Below are 24,480 nucleotides of genomic sequence, written 5' to 3'. Positions count from 1 at the left end.
TGAATTTATGACTCACATGATTAAACTAAAGTTAAGCAAAACTAAGGGTGTGACCGCTTTAAATAAGAGGGTGAGACAATCTTGATGCCTTTGATTACACTCCAACAAGCTCCTAGTTTAAATCCATTTAGTTCTATTAACCTGCTTGAACAACACATTTACATGCCTCTGCACTCATTATTGCTGGTGTTTCTCTCTATGACCTCATACATAGAAGCAAATTATGTCTCAGTATTACAATTAAAAAATATAATTTTAGGGATTATTTTTTTACAACCCTGTATATCAAAATGAAACACAACAAGAAAGTCTAACACGACCTCTGCATAAAGCCTGTGGTGCTGTACGTACTGCATACCTACACATAAACATTTTATGCCTTTCTTTACTGATTAATATCCTTAAACTTGTAGAAGCATGACCAATGCATCATTCATACTATTCCCAGTGTCCCAGCACATTTCTGTGAGCCTCCCTGGCAGTTCAGCAGTTAGGTAAGACGATGAGAGGTGTTGTGTAACTTCCTCTGCACAGAGTATTCATGACAGACATTTAAACTCATCCTGCTCACTGGTCTGCTGCCCTGAACACATGCACACACATATACACACTAAAATTGCACATGCATGACTGCATGCAAAGTGTAATGAGCGTCAAGGAGATGGCAGAGAAAGGCACTGTTAGAGACTATATCAAGGTACCGCCACAGTGAATGATGGCATTAATTACCCAATCTTTAGGCATGATGTAATGTGTGTCATTACCATTTTGTTAACCTGTAAAAATAATAGGCATGGGGCTTCTGAGAATTATATGCCAGCGAGGATGAAAGGGCTATTTTGGTATGTTATATTTTCCACCCTGTTCTGTCCTTCAGGGTAGACTGGCCAAATGCCCTACTATAGTCCAAGCAGTGCAGTGTCCTCATTACTGTCAGAAATTAAGCTGTCACATTTTTAATGGTGCTGAGCCTAAACTTTCCTTCCACTGCAAAGACTTTGTGAGAGCCAAAGTAGGTCAGTATCTTGGCAAAAAGTCTGCGCTGAATTGATTAAATTTGGTAGAAGGACACATGTAGGCTCAACACACCCAAGCAGAGGTCCATTCACAAAACTTTTGACTGTGCCTTTGCAAACTTGTACGTTTGTATACTAAAGTTAAGTGGCTGGAAATGTCAAAGCGATTTTCAGTCTCGCTTATCTTGTCTGGTTCCTTTAAACATTTATCTGTTGAGTGCCTGTGAAGGTCTGTTTGTGCATGAAGATGTGTTGACATCTTATAGTGCTTACTTACTTACGTAAGGTCCACTAAATTTACACTGCACTGAAAGAAAAAATGTTTAAGTTATTTAAACCCTACCTTGTTTGTCTAAGTATCCAAACCCTGCAGGTCTCTGGGTTCTCTCTGCTTGGTCAGATGCTGCCTGCCTCTCAACGTTACGCACAAGGTGTCATCTGGCAGCGGCCCTTTGCACACGATAACAGTCCCGTTTTAGAGACCCACAATGTCATTAGACAGTTTGGAAGGTAGCCCTGGCAAAAGTCACAGGTTTATCAGCCAGGAGAATGTGCTTTGTGCCCCCTTTCACCTGCTCGTTTGTTTTGTCAGATTTGTAATTAGACACCTCAAATTACAAACCCAGTGTGTAAAATGTACCTAAGAACAGAATGCAATGATTGGCAGATCTCATAACATTGGATTTTATTCACAATAAATCAAATGTTTCAACTGAGATATTTTACTATTTCATAAAATTTTGAATTTGATGGCAGAAATACATCTCAAAAAAGTTGGGACAGGAGCAACAAAGGCTGGAAAAGTAAAATCTGCTAAAGAGAAACATCCAGAGGAATATTTTGTTAATTGGCAACAGGTCAGTAACATGACTGAGCATGAAAAGAGCATCTTAGCGAGGCATCTCTTCATGCAGGTTTATCAGATCAGGGCCCAAAGATCACTGCAATACAACACAGGCATGATTTTGTCATGGAAATCACTGCTTGGGATCAGGAACACTTCCAGAAAACACAGTCTGTGAACACAGCTCAGTGTGCCCATATCACGTAAAGAAGCCACATGTGAACATGATCCAGAAATGCTACCCACACATTAAAATGTGTGGTTTATTTGTCAGAGGCAAGACTTTAAAACACAGGTGTCGAACTCCAGGCCTCGAGGGCCGGTGTCCTGCAGGTTTTAGATGTGTCCTTGATCCAACACAGCTGATTTAAATGGCGAAATTACCTCCTTAACATGTCATGAAGTTCTCCAGAGGCCTGGTAATGAACTAATCATGTGATTCAGGTGTGTTGACCCAGGGTGAGATCTAAAACCCGTACGACACCGACCCTCGAGGCCTGGAGTTCGTTGGCTTTCGTACTTGCGCTTCACTGTTCCACTACGTATTGTTGTTGCAGTTAGCAATTAGCCTATAGCCTGTCGTTCACTCAAGAGGTGCGATGGGTGCTTCGACTTACGATAGACCCTCGGGAACGAATTAATTTTGTAAGTCGTACGATATTCATTCGTAATTAAGTTTTAAGCAAAAGTGTAGTTTTTTAAAATGTTTCTTATAGGTAACTTAAGTGATTTTACCCACAGTTTTAGTTTCTACTTTATTTTTAGTCTTTATACATTTTTCATTATCCAAATTTTTTTCTAAAGAAAAAAAAAATGAACAGGATTTTGTCTCTGTTGCCACGAGCTATTTTTTTTTCCCACAGCAAAGCTCCGGGTATAAATGTGATATGTCAGCTGATTTAAACAAAAAGAGCAATATTTGTGGTTTGGACAGCAGTTTCCTTCTGTTTTACATTAAAGCAGCAGTGATCACTGCCGGCTTGTAACTCTTGAATGCACACAAATATTGAAATACAAATATATCAGGTTCACGTGGAAGTTAATACGTTTTGTAAACTTAGTTGACACTGTGATTTTCCACGAAAAGATATTATTTTCACTGTGTTTTTCCTGTTGTGACAAACTGAGGTATGCATAAGGCCAGCTGACAAAGATTTATTTATTTATTGGACCTTTCCTGATTCCTGTCTTTCAATGCCAAGTGTGACTCAACACTTTAGACTCACACGGTTCTTAAGAAGACTAAAGTAGCCCAGCCTGTTTCTATTTTTGTGGCAGCAACTGATAAGCTCTTCCATGTTTAGAGAGTATCTGTATAAATCCGCCCTTACCCGTGGGTGGCTTTTTAACCAAGAGTGACTTCAGGCTTCACTTCTTCAAAGATTCTGTTTTCCACAGATCTTTGTATGGCACGTGTATCAGATTGAATTTTCATGGGAAACAACCTACCGTGACTCTTAAAACAACGGAGCTCAGCCCAACATACTAACACTCACATACACACACACACACTAATGCAGACTAATGTCAGAGCTTCTCCTAGCATGACCTAGCTGCTAATCAGATTAAAGATAGCAACAGGTGAGCCAGGACTGCTCGCTGAGTGACCCACTGTACAGACAGAGTGATCTCAATCCCTCACCTCCTGCTCACACGTGACTCGTCCGTCTCATCCACAGCCGACTTGGTGATCATGAAGCTGCAGGATACTGCTGAAGCAGGAAAATGGAGGACAAATGTGGCTGAGGGTCTGCAGGAAACCGAGACTTTGCAGCATACATCAGGGCTGCAAGAAACTTTATATTTATTTATCTTTCAATGTATGTTTAATGTTTTCAATGTGTTAATAATGATTCTGGGTATAAGATGAGCCTGGGAAACCCCCACAAAATAAAAATATAATAATAGTTTCATAAATACCCATTGTCTAAAGCAGGGGTGGGGGGGACTCCAGGCCTCAAAGGCTGGTGTCCTGCAGGTTTAGATGTGTCCTTGAACCAATACAGCTGATTTAAATAGCGACATTACCTCATCAGTAAGTCTTGAAACTCTCTAGAGGCCTGGCAATGAACTAATAATGTGATTCAGGTGTTTTGACCCAGGGTGATATCTAAAACCTGCAGAACACCGGCCTTTGACGCCTGGAGTTCCCCCACCTCTGCTTTAGACAATGGGTATTTATGACTGGAGTTCCCCACCCCTGGTCTACAGTATATATATATATATATATATAAAAAGATGATGCTCCCAGGCATGAGGAAAGAAAGAAGACCAAAGGGAAGATTTCTGTGAAGGAGGACATGGAGAGGGTTGGTGTAACAGAAGTTGATGCTAGGTTTACAGTGAGATGGAGGCAGATGATCCACAGTAAAGACCCCTAATGGTTGGGGCTGAAAGAAGAAGATGAAACAGAAGAAAAGAGAAAACACTTGAGGACCTGGTGCAAGCTCATTCTAAATATTTGTTTGTAAAAAGCCAAAATATTAATCAGTCAGCATTACATTTAACATTAGATGAACGTTGTGCAGATTACAAATCTGATTTTACTTATGCCTGTCAGTTAATTATGAAGCTAATATGAATCTGGCTAACTTAGCTTAGTGTTAAGACTGTATACATGGGGAAACGGTTAGCCTAGCTCTGTGAAACAGGAGGCTGTTCTGCTGCTGCCAATGCAATGTCTCTACAAAACAGGTAATATCTTGTTTTCTTAGGCTTTGTCCACATGCACATGGGTATTTTGGGAAAAAGTGAGTTTTCTTTCCTTTTTTGCTTTTTGCTCCCACCTAAATGATGTTTTAGATTTGCTTCTAGATTTTGATAATTATAAAAACGCCACTTGTTGCTCTTGATAGCACTTTTAATCCGTTTTTGTATCTCCATGTGGATGGAGAGATTTTTCTGTGCATCTAGATATATCCTAAATCCCTTGTGATGCCAATGATGACAAGACTGACTGAACCTCTCGAAAACATGGAAGCAAACAAGAGAAAAAAAAAAGAGTTGACTAGCAGGGATTGTTTTTAACTTTGTGATAGTTCCAAGCCAACTCTTCCTTGTTTCCCATCTTGTAAAATAACAATTCAGTAGGCTAAATGTGATGTTAACCAATTATTTTCCTTATGTATGTTTTCTGAAATGTCATTACTTTTAAACGTGTGAAGTTTGAAAAGTAACCCCAACTTTGTCTTTTAAAGAAAAACAAAGCACATTTTTGTATGTATTTAGTCCATTTGTTTAATATTTATGTATTTGTTCTCTGATTTTTAAAAACTCAAAACCTCAAATCATATATTCTGATAGCAGAGGATTACAGCTAGTCTTTAAAGCCTTGCTGTATCACTAAATGTTTACTAAAGACATTTTAAGGACCCGCATTACTGTGTACATTTCTCATGCAGATTTTATCTTAGTACCAGCAAATAACCTCAATTCACAAAGTGCGTCACAGTTAAGACATAATAAGAGGTAAATTTGCTTTGGATACACAGGGCTGCTGTTGTATAGTACTAAACAAATCCATTTTCTTTCCGCTCAGGGGTTGGGGAGGGGCTGGAGCTTATCTTAGGTGTCATAGGGCGCAGGCCTTGCACACGTCACCAGTCTCTCACAAGGCTAACACAGAGAGACTGAGAGCCATTCACACTCACATTCACACCCACAGCCAATCTAGAATCACCAGTTAACCTAACTTGGATAGCTTTGGACTGTGGGAGGAAGCTGGAGCCCCTGCGGAGAGCCCTCGCAGGCACAGGGAGAGACTCCTCATAACCAGCTGGAGGGTTCAACTCCCAGACCTTCTTACTGTGACAGCACTGCCAACCATGCCACAACCCACAAATCCACAAAACCATTAAAAACACTTGACCGTGTTGATGGAGTTTTCCAGTCAAGCAAAAACAGAAAATCATACTGTCTTTCTGGAAAAGTCAAGTAAACAACAACCTTTTGTTTTCCTCATTGGTGAAACACTTGACTCCTCGACAATGAAAGCAAAGATTGTCCGTGACAAACAGTCACATGTCTGACATCCAGCCACATAATCAGCCTTTTCCTTCACTGACTCATATCGTTATGCTTCCTCTGCTCACACTCTGCCCTAATAGAAATTACACGCGAATCTGTCCAGTCACAAATTGCTGTGTTGGTGATGATTCTCGATTTCAGACTTATTATCATGAAGCATTCAGGCTGAGACTTTGTCTTCAAAGAAACCATCCATGTGGCCTTTTCTCAAGCTACATGATACCAGTCTGTATTTATTTTCACTTTCCCTGTGAACTATGTTGTGGAGGTGATGAGCAGGCTGAGAAAATATGTTTGTTGGCAAAGTGCATTCATTCGAGCAGAGGGCGGTGGATATAAAACGAGTCAGGCAAAGCTCACTTCTCTCTTTTGAGCATAATTTGAATGCAAACATTTGTAAACTTTCTCCGACCTCTCATGGCTTTGAAATTTAAATGTCGCTCATCAGCTGGTGGTGGGTGAAGTTTTTGTTTGCGTGAAGTCGAGTTCAGCAACAGGGCACGAATCTGTGCATCAGATGCTTTCTGTTCTGTATCATTAGAGGCAGAATGAGCGAGCTGCGAAATGTGTCACATAATAAATATGCAACTTCATTTAAGCCTCGTTTTTGGACGGCGGTTGTTCTTCTTAACAGCGATGCAGATTGTTTTCACACAGTCGTCACGCTCCCGCCTCCTGACTGTGAAGGTTTCGACAGTTTCTCAGAGGGGGTATCAAAAAGTAACATTTGATATGCATGAGGATTTTTGTGTCAGAATCAGAGAGAAGAAGCTCTTTCTCCATACCTCTAGTAATCTCACTTAATAATAATTACAGTTTTCCTTCCTCTGCACCGTATAACTAACAGGATAAACCGTGTATTTTCCAGGTTAAGCCAGCTTAGCGCTCCTTCCAACTTGCTGCAGTCAAATCTCTTTGCAGGAGAACACTGCTACAGTACCCTGGACTCCACCTGAATACATTTTCAGCCCAATCTCACAGCAGAATGTAAAAAAGCAACAACAAAGCAGTGTATTCACTCATTAGCATAGGCACCAGCTGTCACATGACAAACACAAGCACTCTGAAACGAATGTGCTTGAATGTCTGCAACACTTTTCTTTCCTTAAACCAAACCAAGAAGTTTTATTGCCTAAAATTTAACCTAACCGAGAAGTTTTGGTGTTTAAATCGAAGAGAAGTACAAATAATACCAAAGAAAATGTAAAAATGATCATTTCCACTGGAACATGAACTGTCATCTCTTTTGTCATCGACCCCTCCTTCTGGCAAATGTGGGTTTCTGTGCCCTATAAAACTGGAAAAACTTCCAGCTTTATTACACATTGACACGAATCAATAGATATGAGATCACACTGATGAAATATCAGCTGCATGTAAATACAAAAGGAAACTGATGTCTGGCTGTTGTTCATCCTGAATCAATTTACTTTTGCCAATTTTTTCTCCCAAGAAAAAAGTCACAAGTAGGTTAACCTCCAGGTCTCTTTGTATTTGTGACCAACTATCTGTAAGTCCCAGGTCTGCAGCTCCATTCAAAGTAGCTTCTAGAAACAGGTGACAAATTAACCCCCTGGGGCCTCCTTAGTCTTACGAAACAAGAGAATCACTGTGTTCATAAGCTTGTTTGTTAACTGAGCTCCTGAGCTGTAAGTTTAAGGAACCTGTTTATAGTGATATGTTAACTGCATACACGCGTGTTTGTCATGTATGTTATACTGAAAAATACATTTTTTTTTTAAGTAAAACGAAAACAGTGGTCAGAAAATGAAAAGAGACAACACAATGTCGGTTGATGTTCTTAATGAGAATCAAATGATATGCCGTGACCTTTACAGTCGCCCATTTGTTTGTTGGCACCTTTGCAGGATTTTCCCAGAGCATCTCAGACAAGATTCAAACAAATCAGTGTGTTTTGGGAATTATACCATTTCATCCATCTAGGAGAGTTTAGGAGACACACAGTGCAAGTTTTTTACTTTATTTTTTCACCCACGTGTATTCCCATATGGAAAAGAAATAGTAAAAACATATATCATTTACTCATGAAAGTGGCCACTTTCTCATTACTTTCATTTTTTTTTTTAGTAAGTATACAAAACATACAAGTTTCATTATATCATTTTTCAAGGGATCTTATATGTGTTTTCACTCTTGTATGCTTTTCATACAAGTTTCATACAAGACAGATAAAAACTTTTTAAGATTTATATATATCTTTTCCATATGGGTTTACTTCTGTCTTGTACTTTGCATTTTGCATTTTGATACTGCAGGTCGAACTGAAACATAATCTAATCTTAGCAGGACTCGTTTGAATACATAGAATTGGATCCAGGCACATAAAGACACTAATAAAACCACACTTCTTCATTTTCTTACTCTTCCATTACCTTCTTTAGCTCACCAGAATGTGATCACCTTAAGCTAAAACCAACTTTAGTTTGTTAGTACTCATATTTCTATCATGATGTTTGTTTGTTTTTTAAAATTAGCAGCAGTTACGCTCACTGAACTGCAACGCTTTCTTAAATGATCCAAAGTAAGAGATTTGTTGAGTGTAAATTTATTACAGTATGACTGCAGCTCACTCCTCCCAAAGCAAATCATAATTCACCGCAGCACTTTACTGACAGAGAAACAGTGTTACTCATCAGTGATGCTGTTGTTGCTGCTGTATCTCAACCCCCACATGCTTCACTCCTCACCACACAGCACTCATTGTTTGTGATGATAACCTAGAGCTCAAGGCTAACAAAACAATCATGGCTGTCAGTGTGACTAACCAGATCTTTTTATCCCCCAAAATCCTGAGAGGCAGTAAGTGACAGAGGCAGAGGAGGCTGATGGGGAGTGAATACATCACTCCTGCAGTGGTGGCCAATTAAAAGCAAGTTTAAACCCCTCTCTGTCCTCGCTCTGTATTCCTCAGGTGGTTCCCATGTCATGGAGACTGGTTTCCCCTCCGGCGGGACTCCCGTCCTCACGGGAGCTGTAACCAGACACCTGCCTTTGTGTTGTTCGATGCTCTTCAGGTAGATAAAAGAACAGCCGAGGGTGGAGGAGGTGAGGTTAGAGTTGGGGATGCGTGTAGAGGGAGAGGAAAGGAAGGTGCGTCACAGATCTTTGGTTACAGCTGTTTGCAGGCTGTGCGATAAGAGGAAGAAACAGCACAAGAGGCAGAGAGAAGAGGGAAGTGCAGCGCTGAAAGTTATTTGTCTGTGAATCAATGACTTTTGTGAGCACAGCTGCAGTGGGAGCCGTTGATAAGTAGACAGATACGGAGAGGGAGGAATATTTACAGGAGCACTGCATCTCTCTCAATCACCTGGGCGCTCTGCAGCAGACAGACAGCCATTCATCAGAGACTCTCTCCTGATATCACATCTAATCAAACACTTAGGAGGACATGAAGACCGGCAAGAAATCCTTCATAGGTAGGTGCTCCTTTAATTCACTGTCTCAGAGTATCTGGGGAAAAATGTGCAGTCTCTCAGCAGCACAGCAGAGAGAGGGGGGGGATGCACCATGAGACAAGCAACTTTTACAGCTCAGTCATCTAAATACTATCCTCCCTGCTTTTTCAATCACCGTTCTATCTTTTTTGACTCCTTATTAAGTCGTCGTATCTCTGCTCCTTTATCATTCCCTCGGAGTGCTTTGACGTCACGGTCTCTAGTTACATAAGATATTAGATGAACAATTCAAAGACACTGTATAGCACTCTTCTGTATAACTTCGCACATTATCTGGTTTATTTTCACGATGCCCACATCAGAGTCTCTCACCTTCTCTCTGCAACAGCCGTACATCTCATCTCATTTGTCACCTGAGAGGATAAAAGCTGCTGCTGGGCCTTGGTTTTGTAACTCGGACCAAGGATCAGATGATTCAGGTGTTTTGTGATAGCCTGAAAAACAGTTTGGGGCCCACACAGTTATTAAACCTTAAAGGGATAAGAAAATAGACCCTTTTTTTCCCCTAAGAGTTGGATGTAATGTAAGAAGCTGCAAGCGGCAGATGGTTAGTTTAGTTTGGCATAAAGACTAGAAAAAGAGGAGACAGAAGGCCTCTGGCAAAAGGTAATAAAATCTGCCTGTAAGCGCCTCTAAAGCTCCCTCAATAACACACTACATTTCTCTGTTTAATCAACGCAAAAGCAAACTATAAAAATGTAAGTTATGATCTCACATCATACAGAAAACCTCAACTTGTTGTTTATCTGCAACAACATGAAGACAAGAGACATGAAATTTATGACTATGACATCACTATCATAAAAAAATACACAGTCCAGGAAATCCCCCTTTGGTTTGTGTTCAAGCTAAACAAATGAGATGTATTGTGTTAACAGGTGTGCTTCAAAGCTGCTTTTAGGCACCATTTGTTACATCTGGAAAGAACCTAGCAGGACAGAATATTCAATACAGATATTTTCTCAAAGCTTCCATTGTTATAAAACCTGGATGTTCCAGATGTGACCAAAAATGGTCCCTATAAGAGATTGAAACTCTCTCAGAGCTGAGAATCAGACTACAACCTTGAGTTTTCAATAAAAGAATCCACAGGGTCCAATCCAGAGGGAGAAGAAGGTGTAACGGGTCAGGAGTGTGACCAGGAGGATGCTCGTTGTTTTCTTAAACATTCAAACGATCGTCCAGCATAATTTATCTCGTGGGGTCAGACAGTCAGCTTTGAGTTGTAGTGCAGTGTGTCATTGTGTCACGGCACACAGTTTCTTTAGTCGCAGAAACACAACCAGTTACTACTGGGCTCTCTATGACTTTGTCATCGTCTTCAGAAAGGCTTGCTGTTTGGACACAGTGAAGGGGTCACATATTAGAATAATGCTATTCTCACTACTTCAAACGGCATTTTAAAGCAGCGGGGTGCAAACTATTTAATAGTGTTTTGAAAACCATTTTCAAAGCCAGACACTAAATTTTACTTCCCTCGGTGTGCTTTAGATCGGCTCTGTGAGAATTTGCTTGATTTACAGGCATCTTTAGCAGAGTTAGAGCAGGTAATTGGATCAGTCTTTAAGTAGCTGTCACATAATTGAAAACCATCTGGTTTTACCTGCATCCATAAAACTCCCTGAAGCTCTCATCTAATGTCAGTGTAATTTAATTTCCAACTTTCAGCTAAGATCAGTCGTCTAAAGACTTAGACGGTCCTGCTCTTATCTCTTTAATGACAGCACTGTGTTCCCTAAACTCATCCAACCTGCTTTGTCGTTGCCTGATGGTTAATCTGAAAATCTTTTTAACATACGGAACAACTCTGTTTGGTATTTTGGTAAAAAAAATAAGTATTGTACAGCCTGCCACTAATTTTTACTTCCCTCTTTGTGGTTTCGATCATCTCAGTGAGAATTTGTTTGATATAAAGGCATCTTTAGGAGGCTTAGAGCAGACTGGATTGATCTTAAAGAAGCTCTTAGGTAACTGAAAATTGTTCTGTTGAATAAATAAAACCAATCAAGCTTTAGTTTGCCTACATGCAAGTTCATCTGGAAAGTCCTTTAATGTCAGCTGCTCAGTAAATTTGTAAAGCAAACATATGCAGTCACACAGACACTGTTTTCAGATTATCCATGTCTTGGCACCATTTCAAATGCCTGACGCTGACCAACGTCACCATCTAAATCACTTCACTCACTTAATTAATTGCTTTGGTTTCATCGAGGATTCGATTGATTTCCACTAGATATCTTCCAAATGAATAACTGACCTCATGAGTAGACTTACAAAGCCATAAACCACTGATCATAAACTGGATCAAATGAATACCACGGCAGTGAGTAAGCTTTATTTGTTTCTGGGGTATCCTAGAGACGTTACCCTTCACTGGCCAAACTGAGCTGAGAGCTTCTTTAGAAACGTGGCTGCTTTTTATATGAAATATGTTTCATATTATTATGATCCAGGGCAAAAACAGAGAAAAGGGAACTGCGTACAGTAACGGAAGTCACCACCAGCCACTGATTCATGATGTTTGGCTCACACAGATGCTGTAGTTAGTGAATGACAGTCTGGTGGTCTGAATGAAAATGGCTCCTGGGTCTTTATTTCTGTCTGCTTCCTTTTTTTCTTTCTAAATTGAGTTTCTAACATGTGAGAAAACACATGTTAGAAGAGAGAACATAATGAAAAAAGTCTTTCTGCTATCATTATAGTAATTACAGCAATAACCGCAGTCACATTATGGAAATTAATAGAGGCTTTGCAGCTCCAAATAGGCTGGATCTTCCTACTTGCTTGGCAGCAAATTAAAGTAATGTATTATGGAACAGTTTGTGTGTCTGAGTCATCGCAAAAGAGAGCAAACATTTCTCTTTTTTAACTGATGAAGCAGGCGCATGAGCAGCTGTCTAATCCCCCGTGGAGGGTAGAAAAATAAAAAACACTTCTCATCTACTGCCCGGGAATTCAAACGCGAAACAAAGAGCGAGTAATTCTAACTCCAGATTTATCAGCCAAAATCTGCTCCCACTCGCAGGGGCCCGGGGGCTGCACTGCGACGCAGTCGGGCTCGACCACCACCTCCGGTCTGGCTCTCTGCGGGTCTCTGTGTGAGTAATACTAGGTGCCAGAATGATGCAGATGACACAGAAAAGAGGAACTGGAGGAGGAGAGAAGAGATTTTAGCAGAGATCTGTTTTCAACTGAGTGCCAAGGCTGCCATGACTGCGTGGGTGTGAATAACACAAGGCCATGATTGCTCCTCAGAGCTGGTCAGCGATTGTAATTTGGGTTCTCCATCCTCATTAGCCTTCCTGCCAGCGCTATGGGTGGTCACCAAGGACCTGTTTGCCTCTATGACTCATTCATCCACCTTCTGCTGCCTCCTACCCACTACTCTGGTAGTAAGCAGCCAGCCGAGAGTCCAGGTTGAACCTTACTATTATATTTGAAGCACTGAAATATATTTTTAATGATTTTCTGGACTGATTGATGTTTGTTTGCTTGTTTGGCTCGTACAACATTTCAAAAATTCAGAGATATATTCAAAACAGAAAAATGTTTCCAATGTAGAGGCTTAAATGTACTGCAATTTTTATTCAACACAAGTATGTTAACTCAGTGGGTCATAATTATATTTACATTTTATCTTGCATTGACACAATAATAACTTTAAATTTAGCTGTTTAAAAGGCAGAATCCTTGGAGACTACTGCAAACATGTGGATGGAAAATATCCCATGTTTTGTGATGGTTTAAATTTCTTTAAATGACACGATATTCACAAATATTTACATAGTTTAGAAGCTCTGAGGTCTTGAATTGTCAGTCAGATGTAACTGTAAGAGTGAAACAAGGACTTTCTGAGTTACCCTTTGTTCTATTAGCGTCTCGAACTCCAAGCCTGTCTCGGGTTCACTTCCTTTTTGACTATTTTAACTACTCATCTGTCAGGATACAGAAAACTACACACAGTTTCTCCTTTATCCATGAAACTCCCTGAAACTCTCATCTAATGTCATATTTCCAGCTTTTTAGCTTTGTTCGACTTCAGTTCTTACAGTCCTGCTCTTATTTCTGAAATAACTGGACTAAATGTGTCCCCTGAACTCACCGATACTCACACCTCCTTTGATGTTCTGAGATGTTTAATCTGAATATATATAACTTTACAGAAGCTGTTTGCAAGAGCTTTATTTTGAGACCTCAGCACAAGCTAAAATACTGTGATCTGGATTATTCAACACAATTGGATATGAACTTTAAAGTCTTTTCATGCATTTAAGGAACTCAACAATGACTTCTTAGTTCTAAGGAGGGTTTTTGACTGCAAAATCCATTTTGCAAGAACAATAGCCCGTCCCTGCTGACCGACTATCAACATGGGAAGTCTATAGATGGAGGTGAATAGGTCTCCTTGGCAACACCAAACTTTGTGTCTTGTGTGACCTGTATGATAGCCTCTGCAAGTGCACTGGATGAGAGCGCTTGAGCAATCCGGAGACAAAGGCAACCATTATAAGCCTTCAGCTACAGAAAGCTTGAGTTTTCATTCCTCATGATCTTATTGACTGAAGGCTCTCTTTTAGTCTTCTTGGCTGCAACTAAACTAAAGAGTGATTATGAGCTTTTAGAGGCGGGGCAAAAGTGCAACACTGTTTACAATATGAGAAAAAAACTAAGAAAATACAAAAGAATATTCATCTTTTCATCAGCAAGGACCACAAACTCAAAGACAATTAGACAACATTTTTTGATAGAAGATGGCGGGTGGATGGCCAGCACCAACCTAGGCCTCACCGAGGATCGGTGGTGGCTCATAGGTCAGGCAGGTGCCAATAAGAGAGAGTGACAAAGTGAGAGAGAGGGAGGGTTGGGCTGGGAATGAGAACATACAGATTTGTGGGGCAGGAAGGATTTTGCAGACTTATGACTGGAAAAGGAGCATATGACGTTCCGGTGAATTACCTCCATTATTTGAGGTTTTCTGGAAGTGAAAATCATCAAATTAAATAAAAACTCAATTAACCTTCCAGCCCTGATCTCTGGAAAGTCAGCTGAATGACACAGAGGATCACCACACCAGATACGGGCCTGAATGGTTATATCACTCAAAATAACTTTCTGACATGCAGCACCTTTAAGAAATTACACCTTTTATCTCTTTGCGAAGCACTAAGAATAGAGTTCAAAAAGGTTATGCTCAAAGTCATATTTTATTTAGTTACCTTCGTTCGAGTACCTTTAAATGAGTTTCAGTTACTACTCGGCCTCTACCCTAAAGATCTGGTTTCATTTTGTCTCATGTGAGGCTCAAACTGGGGCAGGTGTTTGATGCAGCGCACAAGCCAATTTGACAAAAGCAGTACCACGCTGAGGCTGGGAAGTTATCGTCGATGCCACCCCGTGAGAGCTGGAAAGCCTTTTAGTGGAACGGCTGGCAGGTGCCTCACACGACTGCTTGTCAGCGAGTGGAAATTTTGCCTGTCTGCTCAGCATCAATCACACGATTGGACAGAGTGATGGAAAGCAGGGCAGCCTGTGTGAAAGTGCTAAATAAAACCTGATTAATCTGTCATGTGACAGAAGGTAACGCTGGTGGAGAGACAGAAAGAAACTCGGTCATACGAATCCTTGCAGAGCGATGATGAAATAATATACTTGAATAATTCACAGAAAGTCTACACGAGGGGAGGGGAACCCCATCATTCCAAGCCAGGGAGAGGTGTTGGTGTCCCGTAATCAGATCCACTGTGTTTCTGTGTGTAAACAGAACCGAAGCTGAGCTGTGTGTGTTTGCTTAGGTAGCCATCCAGGGTTTGATCTGTCATACTGCCAGCTGGCTCTGAGCTACTTTCTATTTGGGCCCCTTCAAATAAAGCACCCCACTTCCCTTTTCTCTTAATACATGAACTGGTCCTGAGGAGTCTCACTTCCTTTAAATGGTGCATGACTGTCACATTGTCAAAAGGGACAAAAACAGAGGAGTTTCCCACTGACACATCTCAGCTGAATGAATCCTAATCTTACCGAAACAGATGTTTATCACAGCTGAGGGGAAGTAAGCGCTTAGTCTTAAAGTGAAGTACAAGTCAGCAGCCTATAAAGTGAACAGTTAATCAAAGGAAAATTTTAAATTCTGATCATAAAATCATAGTTTTAGTCAATTTTCTGTGAATATGCTCAATATTTACTGTTCAAAACTGAAAGCTTGATGGTTTAGGTTGTTATTTTTTTGATAATAAAAAAACCAAGTGGTCCACTTGGACTGCAGGAAATTGAAAAAGGATATTTAATCAGTATTTTCTAATAAATACTAATTTGCAGATTAACCTGTGAGAGCTAACACATCTCAGGGTTATTTCATTTGGTAAGAGAAAGGGATGTTTTTGGTGTTAACAGCAATGATTAGTTCAAAAGCCACGAATTATATTCTGATTGGATCCAAGGTTCATATGCTTGACTACCATCGATGACGACTTACATCTCGTGGTGTTAATCAGTACCAGAGTGTAAACTACTCCTCACGTTGGAAATGTCACTCAAGTAGAAGTAAAGTCATTTTTACACACCAATACAACAGGAGATGGCCTCATGAGACACGTTCGCAGTACTGAAAATACTCAGTGCGGTTTAGTTAGGGGCTTCCTGCACACATTACACCCACTCACATACTGTGAATTCACTGCACAATTACGCTTTTTACTCTCACGTGGGTGGAATCGGACGTCACACAGACTTTGCAGTGGCAGGTTAAAAACAACAACGTTTAATGCCCGCCTCAGCTATGCATTTCCATTCAAAGCCCGGAGCTACAGTGCACATTTGCATTTTTCTGTATGACTTTATCAGTCTCTCACGTTGTTGTGGAGGAATTTTAGCCCACTCTACTTCAGCTCATTGAGGTCTGCAGGCATTCATTTATGCACAGCTCCCACTGCAGCACTTCAGTCAGATTAAGGTCTGGACTTTGACGGGATCATTGCATCACGTTAAGTCTTTTCTTTTTCACTAATTTTGTTTTGATTTTCCCCAGTTGCATGATCCAATTTCATCCGTGTTTCAATTGACAGACAGATGGCCTCAAGAATACTTTGGTATTCCAAGGAGTTTGTGGTCAACTGGATGACTGGAAGGTTCCCAAGTCCTGTGGCTTTAAAACAAGCCCAAATCATCACCTCTCCACCGCCATACTCCACAGCTTGTATGAGGTGTTTTGTTTTCACCAAATATGGTGCTGTGCATTAGTGCCTTACATCTCCACTTTGATCTTGTCTGACCAAAGGACATTGTTCTGGAAGTCTCATTCAGGTGCAGCTTTGCAAACATAAGCCCTGCTGCCACTGAATACATGCTGTTTTGCATTGCAACATCATTGCTATCACTCAGTGAGAGATTAAATGACACTTTCAATCAGCAGATACCTATTAATGTCAACACTTCCTGGAAAATTTGCATGCACTCACCTTCCTTGCTGGGCCGTGTATACCCATCTGCATTATGGCACGGTTATGTAATTATATAACAGGGTTAGTGGACCACATCTGTGACAGCTGGACCCATCACTGCTTAAGCTCAGATGATCATGATGTCAAATGTTATTTCTCTGAATTTGTATAATTATCGTGCAAAGTCACCTTCATAACTCCAACCTTGTGTGTGTGCCGTGAGCAAGGTCGTGGCTACACTTTTTACTTGGAGTGAATTACTTAGAACGAGAGAAGCAGGGAGATTTCTGGAAACTTCTTTGCTTTAAATAGAAGGCTGTCTGCAGCCATGCAGTATTTTTCCTTCTTTTTTCCCCTGTGCACTTTATGGCTTCATCACCTTTTTGTTGGTTATTGGGATCACGCACTGCAGCTGTTGCAGGCTGAGGGTGAAATGCAGCAGTCGTGACATACATTTCTGCATACCCTCAGAAGATGAAAGCGTTGCAGCAGGGGGAAAACGGGAGCTGCTGCCACATGATTTCACAAGACCATTCCTGGGATTGCACTTCTTCCTCTCCTTCTCCTTCTCCATAATAACTGGCGATAATCCCTTTTGTGCCTGTGGTGCTAACAGCCAGTTTGGAGATTTTCCATTGAGAGAAAATAAGGAGGGGGGGGTTGGAGGAGGAGGTGCTGGTGGTGGGAGTGTGGTAGGGGGTGCTTTCACCCACCTCCTCCTCTTCCTCCTCCTCCTATGCGGTGGGCTCTCTCGTCATTCCCCCCACCTCGCCTCCTGCAGGCAGAATATGGCTGCAGCGGAATCCCGTGACGTCACGAGACTGTTGCCGTGGAGACGACGGTGACGAAAACGGGGCGTCACCTCCTGATACCACGTGGTCCCCCTATAAGCTACATTGGCTGGCTCGAGCAGCGGCAGTTCAGAGCGGAGCGCGGACGATTGGAGTTCAGTCTGCGCGTTTGATGCCACATAAAAAACCAACGGTAGCTAACGGTTAGAGGACCAGGACCACAGAGGAAATATCACTGCATCTTTTTGCTTCATATTTTTAAACTTTTGGATATTTATTTATCGCTGAACATGGCCGTGACTGAAGCTGGATGTGATCTAACTTACTGCAAAATGAGGGGAATTGTAGCTGTTCTCACTGGTGAGCCTAAAAAATGACACTTGTTTTTACAACGCTACCCAAATATCCATCACTAAATCAAGCTGTAAATTACAACAAATTACGCCTGTCTTTTAAATTATTTTTAGTAATAAAAATCAGATGTAAATTAATTAATTGAAAAGATTGTTTTTTATTTATTTTGTTCTGCATTTAAATGGTGGAAAATTCAAACCTGGACATAAGCGAAAGCGGTATGGAAATCTGAATAAATATGTCAAATCGGGTTATTTGTGTTGTAATAAGGATTTGTGATGGAAAATGCTTTGTTGGCCGCCACTGTTGGTATCTGAATGAATGACCCAAGTGGTTGCATAACCTATAAGCCCGCAACATAAGAGGTCTATACACACTACACGCAAGCCTACACTGGAAATGCGATATTTAAAACTCACAAATTGCGGATTAGGACTCAAACACAGATTTTTTTTTTCTCTCTAATGAGAGAGAATTGTTTGGATCACGATTCACGATTGGATCATACTAACATAAAGGGGTTCCCTCTTTTTCTGCAGCTTTCATCAAGGAGAGAAAAATGGGTCTGAATGACTTCATCCAGAAGCTGGTGTCTACTCCACATATCTGCCAACAGTGAGTATTCACATTTTAAAATAAAATAAACAAATAGAGATGGTTGGAAGTGTAAGCTTTTGGTTTTGAAAATTGACCTTTAAGTGAGGGCACAAAGAACATCTCTCTTGGCTCCAGTTACTTCCTGGATTTCAGCTTCTAGTGTTTATTTCTAACTGCTATCCCATTCATGATTAGTGCACACAGGTCCCGACCAATCCAATCAGCCACCTGGGTTTAGCAGGACATTCTGTTAAAAGCATAATCTGGGTCCAAGAAGCCAAGTTAAGAATAGTTCTTTCATGACAGGCTTGCTAACAATCTCACCACTGCATAATCACCTCTCAAGCAAATCCCCTGTGTTCCCTTGACAAGGATAAACCTGTAATTCAATTATTACATGATACATGGCTTGGCCCGTGACACAGGTCAGAGTGGGGTGGGGTGGGAAAAAGACAAAAAAAAACCCAGGTGTTGCATCTGACCTCTCCAGATGCTCCAGGAGGGCATCTGAGCTGGACCCCTGAGTCCTGCAGAGCAGGCTGAACCCTGTCGTTGCGGATCAGCAGCTTAAGGTTTTCTCAGACAGGTTGAGCTTTGACAAGCCTTGGTGAACTTGACCTGTCTGGAAGTTTCAGACAGTCATTGGAGTCGCACCCACGCAGAGGACATCCATTCAGCTTCTCAGTTTCAGAAACCTCTTAAGAAATCTCAAATCCAATCATCTGTGCTGAATAAAAACCAGGTGAAGTCAGAATCCTCCGTATGAATGAGTCTTTGTCTCTCTGTTTTCAGTGTCGAAGTTAACAACTTCCTGAAGATTGATGAGAATCAGAATGAGGAGGTCGAAAATGAACTTCCTGATAGTGATGTAAGCAGAAACTATTTACTTTCATCACAGTCTGACTCATTTTATCTGTAAAATGTGGCACTGTTGTGATCTTCCCCGTGTTGTATCTTTCAGATGTGCCTAAATTCTCAAAGTTCACTGGCTGAGGACACTCAGTAAGTATACTTCAAAGAAATCTCTATGCCACAATTTTGACAAACATAAATGAGAACAAATTATAAATGAAATTTTCTATCTTTTTCTCTTCTTTAGGATCAAACCCTGTGATTTTGACTACCTTAGAATCATTGGAAAAGGCAGCTTTGGAAAGGTGAGTCTGTCCTTGCGTGCAGCCTTTTATGTAACTGCTCTCCTCCACACATATAGGTCATCTCTGCGACTACATTACTAATGCAAATGTTTGATGGCAAACAGGTTTTACTGGCTCGGCACAAGGAGACCACCAAGTACTACGCTGTCAAAGTGTTACAGAAGAAAATCATCCTGAAGAAGAAAGAGGTAGGACCCCTCCTCTATCTATTTTCTCTCGGCTGGTAATGTGAAATGCAATGAAAACGGCATGTTATAATCCATCTTCTCTCCTCCAGCAAAAGCATATCATGGCTGAGCGCAGTGTGCTGATGAAGAACATCAAGCATCCCTTCCTGGTGGGGCTGCACTACTCCTTCCAGACTACTGACAAGCTATACTTTGTGCTGGACTACGTCAACGGTGGAGAGGTAAGCCACAGTACGGCAGAATGAGGACAGAATATATAACCTTGTTTGAAACAGATGCTGACAGATGTTTGCTTTTTTCTACTCCAGCTGTTCTACCATCTCCAGAGAGAGAGAATCTTCCTGGAGCCCAGAGCCAGGTTCTACGCTGCTGAAATTGCAAGTGCACTTGGCTACCTCCACTCTCTGCACATAGTGTACAGGTAAAGAGTGATGCCACAGCTCCCCCTAGTGGACATCTGTAAACCTGTGCCCTGATGCATTTAGAGTAAACATTTCTTTGTCTTGTTTTTGACAGGGACCTGAAGCCAGAGAACATCCTGCTAGACTCACAGGGACACATTGTCCTAACAGACTTTGGCCTCTGCAAAGAAGGCCTTGAGCCCAACGGTACCACGACAACCTTCTGTGGGACGCCTGAGGTAAAAGATACATCTTTAGACATTTGTTCATCATTAGTATGACCTCAGTACGACTTCTGAGGAATAATGTTGGACTTGCATTGAACTTTTCTCTGTTTTTTTTCTCAGTATTTGGCTCCTGAGGTTCTCCAGAAGCAGGCGTATGACCGCACTGTCGACTGGTGGTGCCTGGGATCGGTGCTCTATGAAATGCTCTATGGACTTGTAAGTGGAAACCGGTGACTTTATGCCTTTTTAGATCTCCTGATTGTTTATACAAGATTAACACAACTCCTTTCTTTTTTTTGAAACAGCCTCCATTCTACAGTCGCAACACGGCTGAGATGTACAGTAACATCCTGCACAAGGCTCCGGTGCTCAAGCCCAACGTGTCGAATGCAGGCAGGGACCTGCTCGAGGGGCTTTTGCAGAAGGACCGCACCAAGAGGCTGGGAGGAAAGGATGACTTTGTAAGTGCACACATCACATAGAGCCCTGATTCTCAGACTGTGGGTTGCAGTCCCCTAGTGGCCTTTGCAAGTACTGCAACTGGGCTGCAAGAAGTCACCTGCTGTAAATTAAAAACATTAATCTTCAACAGTATAATTTAGTATAAAGTTGCAGTTAAGGGTTTGCATTTTTGAAAGAAATAGAACAAGTCAAAAAAAGGGTTGGAATTGATATAATTACACAATCATTCCTCATTTTCTGACCTACTTTTGAACCCGAACTCGTCCAAAATCAAGCACAAAACAAGGAAATACTTGATCTTAGGCTTGCGTGATGATCGAAGCTGTTATTAAAGTTTTGGGTGGTCCAAAAAGGATTTTCACATATTGAAATGTGCCACAGACCTCTCAAGTCTGGGAATGGCTAACATACAGGACTGTAACAGATTGTGACACTTGTTTTCCATCACTGTGCTCATCCAGTTTCTCTTTTTTCCTTCAGCTTGAACTGAAGTACCATTCGTTCTTCTCTCCAATCAACTGGGAGGACCTGATGGCCAAGAAGATCACACCTCCATTTGTTCCATCAGTGGTATGTATTACTCATTATAATTTAATCAGAATGATGTGTTGTCCCAGAACAAGGCTATCACAGTATCACTTTCATGTTTCACTTCACGATTATAGCGAACTACATTAATGCAATATTAATTGGAAGTGCATGAGCGGCTTTAACCATAACTGTACAAAAGCATTAAAAAGAACAGTTACACAATATTTACAATATTACTGCGTCTGCTTTATTGACATCTGCTGGAAATCCAAAGCCTTTTTGTTAATGGAATAGTCAGAAATAGAAGGAAAGTCATACATCTAGTGAATGTGGACATTGTGCTTATGCTATGAAACACCCTGATATCAGTGGCAAATTCATTATTATACATGCAATTTTTCTAATGTCTTCCCCATCTTTGTGTTACAGTCTGGTCCCACGGACCTGCGACACTTTGACCCCGAGTTCACCCACCTGCCAGTGTCCTCCTCTCTTTGCACAGACACGCTGACTGTGACCAGCAGCGTCAAAGAAGCAGCCGGAGCCTTTCCCGGCTTCTCTTACGGGCCTCCAGCCGAACACTCCTTCATGTGATCGCCAACATTTCTTCCTGTCTGTCCTGAGAATGAGCAGGAAACAGGACAAAAGCGCCAGACTGTGTTGCTTTGACACATGGACCAAACTGGAGCGGCTTGTCTAGGAGGACGTTATAAGAGGATCTAACTGACAAGAACACTGAGGGATGAGGGTCAGATCTTGAGTTAGCTTGTGCATGACCAGTGTACAGATGGAGGACTCTCATGTTACAACACAGCTGGCCCTACAGACTTCTGCCTGTCTGTAGGGCATCAAACTGCAATACATATGTGCCATGTATGGATGCACGTCATGGCCCTAAAACATCTCTGATGGCTCCGGTGAAGTGACATGAAGAGAAGTGCCTGAAGTTCAAAAGGCAGTTCGGACGACAACAGCAGAGCCAGCTTTATCGGAAAAAGCAAAAACATCGAGGCAGTTTCTTTTGTTTGGACTTTTGACGAGAACGCTAGCCGTTTAAAGGTGATGCCTTCATTTCATTTCTACATATGTCCAAGCTCTGCGTTTTTCTTAATGTTCACACTGTGTTTTGTCTTCATGTGAATGCTCAATTGCACTCGAGGAAACAAGGGTCACGAAAAGTGAAGCTTATTTTGCTTGAAGCATCAGAAACTTTGGATTAGACAGCTGTATATCTCTTATTTAGCTTCATATCTCTGCTCTGAACAAAAAAAGAAACGACAGTATCTCGATATTACGCACCTGCTAGTACTTCTTGGACCAAACAGACTCATTAAGACTTTATTTTTGACCCGTTTGTCCTCATGAACTGAACTTTTATTGTACTGTGTAGAAAAAGAAAAGAAGTTACATATATTTTATTAACCACAAACATTCACTGTTTACTAGATTATGAATAATTTCTAAATGTCGATTAGTGTATCAAAATATCCAAGTAGATTTATTTCATCCAAAGCAATATAATTTATTTTGGGGTTTTCACTTCCTTGTCATCTTCATCTAGCGACTACATTAGTTTATATCTGCTGTTTGCAAACTTTACAAAGGACTAAGGAAGAGTTCAACCAGCAATAACAGCCCCACATCAATGATAGCACATGGATACTGTATATCAATCTTATTTTAACTTAAAAGTGATTGCTGTTTTATTGCAAACACTCCAGACAAACTGTAGAGTCTATGATCACAAATGTCTGTGTATTTATGCATCATGTAGAGAAGAACTGTGAATGTCTTGTGCCTGTCCAAGGCGGCCTGATCCGTGTATAATGTATCTACATATCTCTTCCCCCTAAACCTGTTGGTTCCTTTTTCTAGAAAGATATCATTAAAAGAAAAAAGCTTAATGAACTCGGTGAGGAACCCGCTGGGTGGAGTAGGCACTGGCGTTGTTGAGCCTCGGGCCTCCTGCGTAAGATGGTTCTGGAAAGTGCAATAAAATATTGTTAACACTGAAATAATTAAATATTTTATCTCTTTTTATCAAAAGTGTAAGGCAACTTTATGCTCTGATAGTCATTATTAAGAGAGGCTTTTCACCTGAGCACGGATTACTCATGATATCTTTACTCCATTTTTTAAAATCTCCATATTTCAGGTTTCTGCATCCCCAGAAAAGAATTTTAAAGCCTGCTGAAAATAATCATACTAAAAAACAAGGCAGCACACAGCTCTAGATCATTTTCTTCCATATTTGGAAGCGTTAAGTTTCTGTTTTGTATTTTTTATGTATATTTATTTTCATGCCACTGCTACTGTACAAACAAGACTATTTACATGATCAACTGAAAAAACTGAACTGTAATCTGTGTCAGAAATGGCAAATAAAGTCTCTAAATCTAAGTCTCGTCTACTGATAATTTTTTTTGTATTAATGACCTAAATCTAAAAAGTAATTATTAACTGAAGATTGTAAATGATTGCATGCTGCAGGTATCTCTGCTAGAAAGAGAGAGGTTAAAGTTCACAGGAAATCTTCCAGATGTATTTACATTTTATTATAATGACATTATGGAAGCTAAATGAATAATTTTTCTACATACTGATAGCTTTTACTTTAGCTCCTTAATTCGGTTGTGCTGTGAGGATATGAACAGGTATCTCTTCCTTACATTTAAACTATGTCAGCAGGTGTTCTGATGAAGGAAAAATACTCAAGCCCCATTTCCTTCAGTTTGCTTCACAGGCAAATTGATCGTTGGAAACACCATCAACGGGCAAACAGGTCAGCAGCTGGCCAGACACACCTTTTTATTTTCCCTGAGCCATAGGGTCACAGGTTGAGTTTAACCTTTCCACCTGAGTCCTTTTAGCCTTTTCCCAAAGGAGAATCACAAGGATTGTGACAAAAGTATTTCCAGGCTTTCTAATCAGTTTTTAAACAAGGGACATAATTTCCTCGAGAAGAGAAAAGATT

At 40.8% G+C, this 24,480-nt stretch overlaps 1 protein-coding gene across 2 annotated transcripts; it reads left to right on the top strand.

The window, feature by feature from the left end:
• Positions 1 to 9,070: 9,070 nt before the first annotated feature.
• LOC146548866 (serine/threonine-protein kinase Sgk1) lies at positions 9,071 to 23,906 on the top strand. Of its 2 annotated transcripts, none has more exons than XM_085261768.1 (13): positions 9,071 to 9,323; positions 18,483 to 18,558; positions 19,333 to 19,408; positions 19,502 to 19,542; positions 19,640 to 19,697; positions 19,802 to 19,885; positions 19,975 to 20,106; positions 20,194 to 20,306; positions 20,402 to 20,525; positions 20,634 to 20,729; positions 20,819 to 20,974; positions 21,456 to 21,545; positions 21,936 to 23,906. In XM_085261768.1, exons 1-13 carry the CDS (start codon positions 9,296 to 9,298, stop codon positions 22,098 to 22,100), a joined length of 1,239 nt encoding a protein of 412 aa, XP_085117894.1. In that variant the 5' UTR covers positions 9,071 to 9,295; the 3' UTR covers positions 22,101 to 23,906. The 2 variants fall into 2 exon arrangements, with proteins under 2 accessions (XP_085117894.1, XP_085117893.1); XM_085261767.1 differs by lacking the exon at positions 9,071 to 9,323 and adding an exon at positions 17,707 to 17,949.
• Positions 23,907 to 24,480: the final 574 nt, after the last annotated feature.

Source organism: Mchenga conophoros, linkage group LG22 (genome assembly GCF_057382185.1).
Source record: "Mchenga conophoros isolate Kocher_MC1m ecotype Shallow Benthic linkage group LG22, M_conophoros_male_GT1.1, whole genome shotgun sequence".
Lineage (NCBI taxonomy): Eukaryota > Metazoa > Chordata > Actinopteri > Cichliformes > Cichlidae > Mchenga > Mchenga conophoros.
Note: the sequence above shows the minus strand (reverse complement) of the source record. Positions and strands in the feature narration are given on the sequence as shown.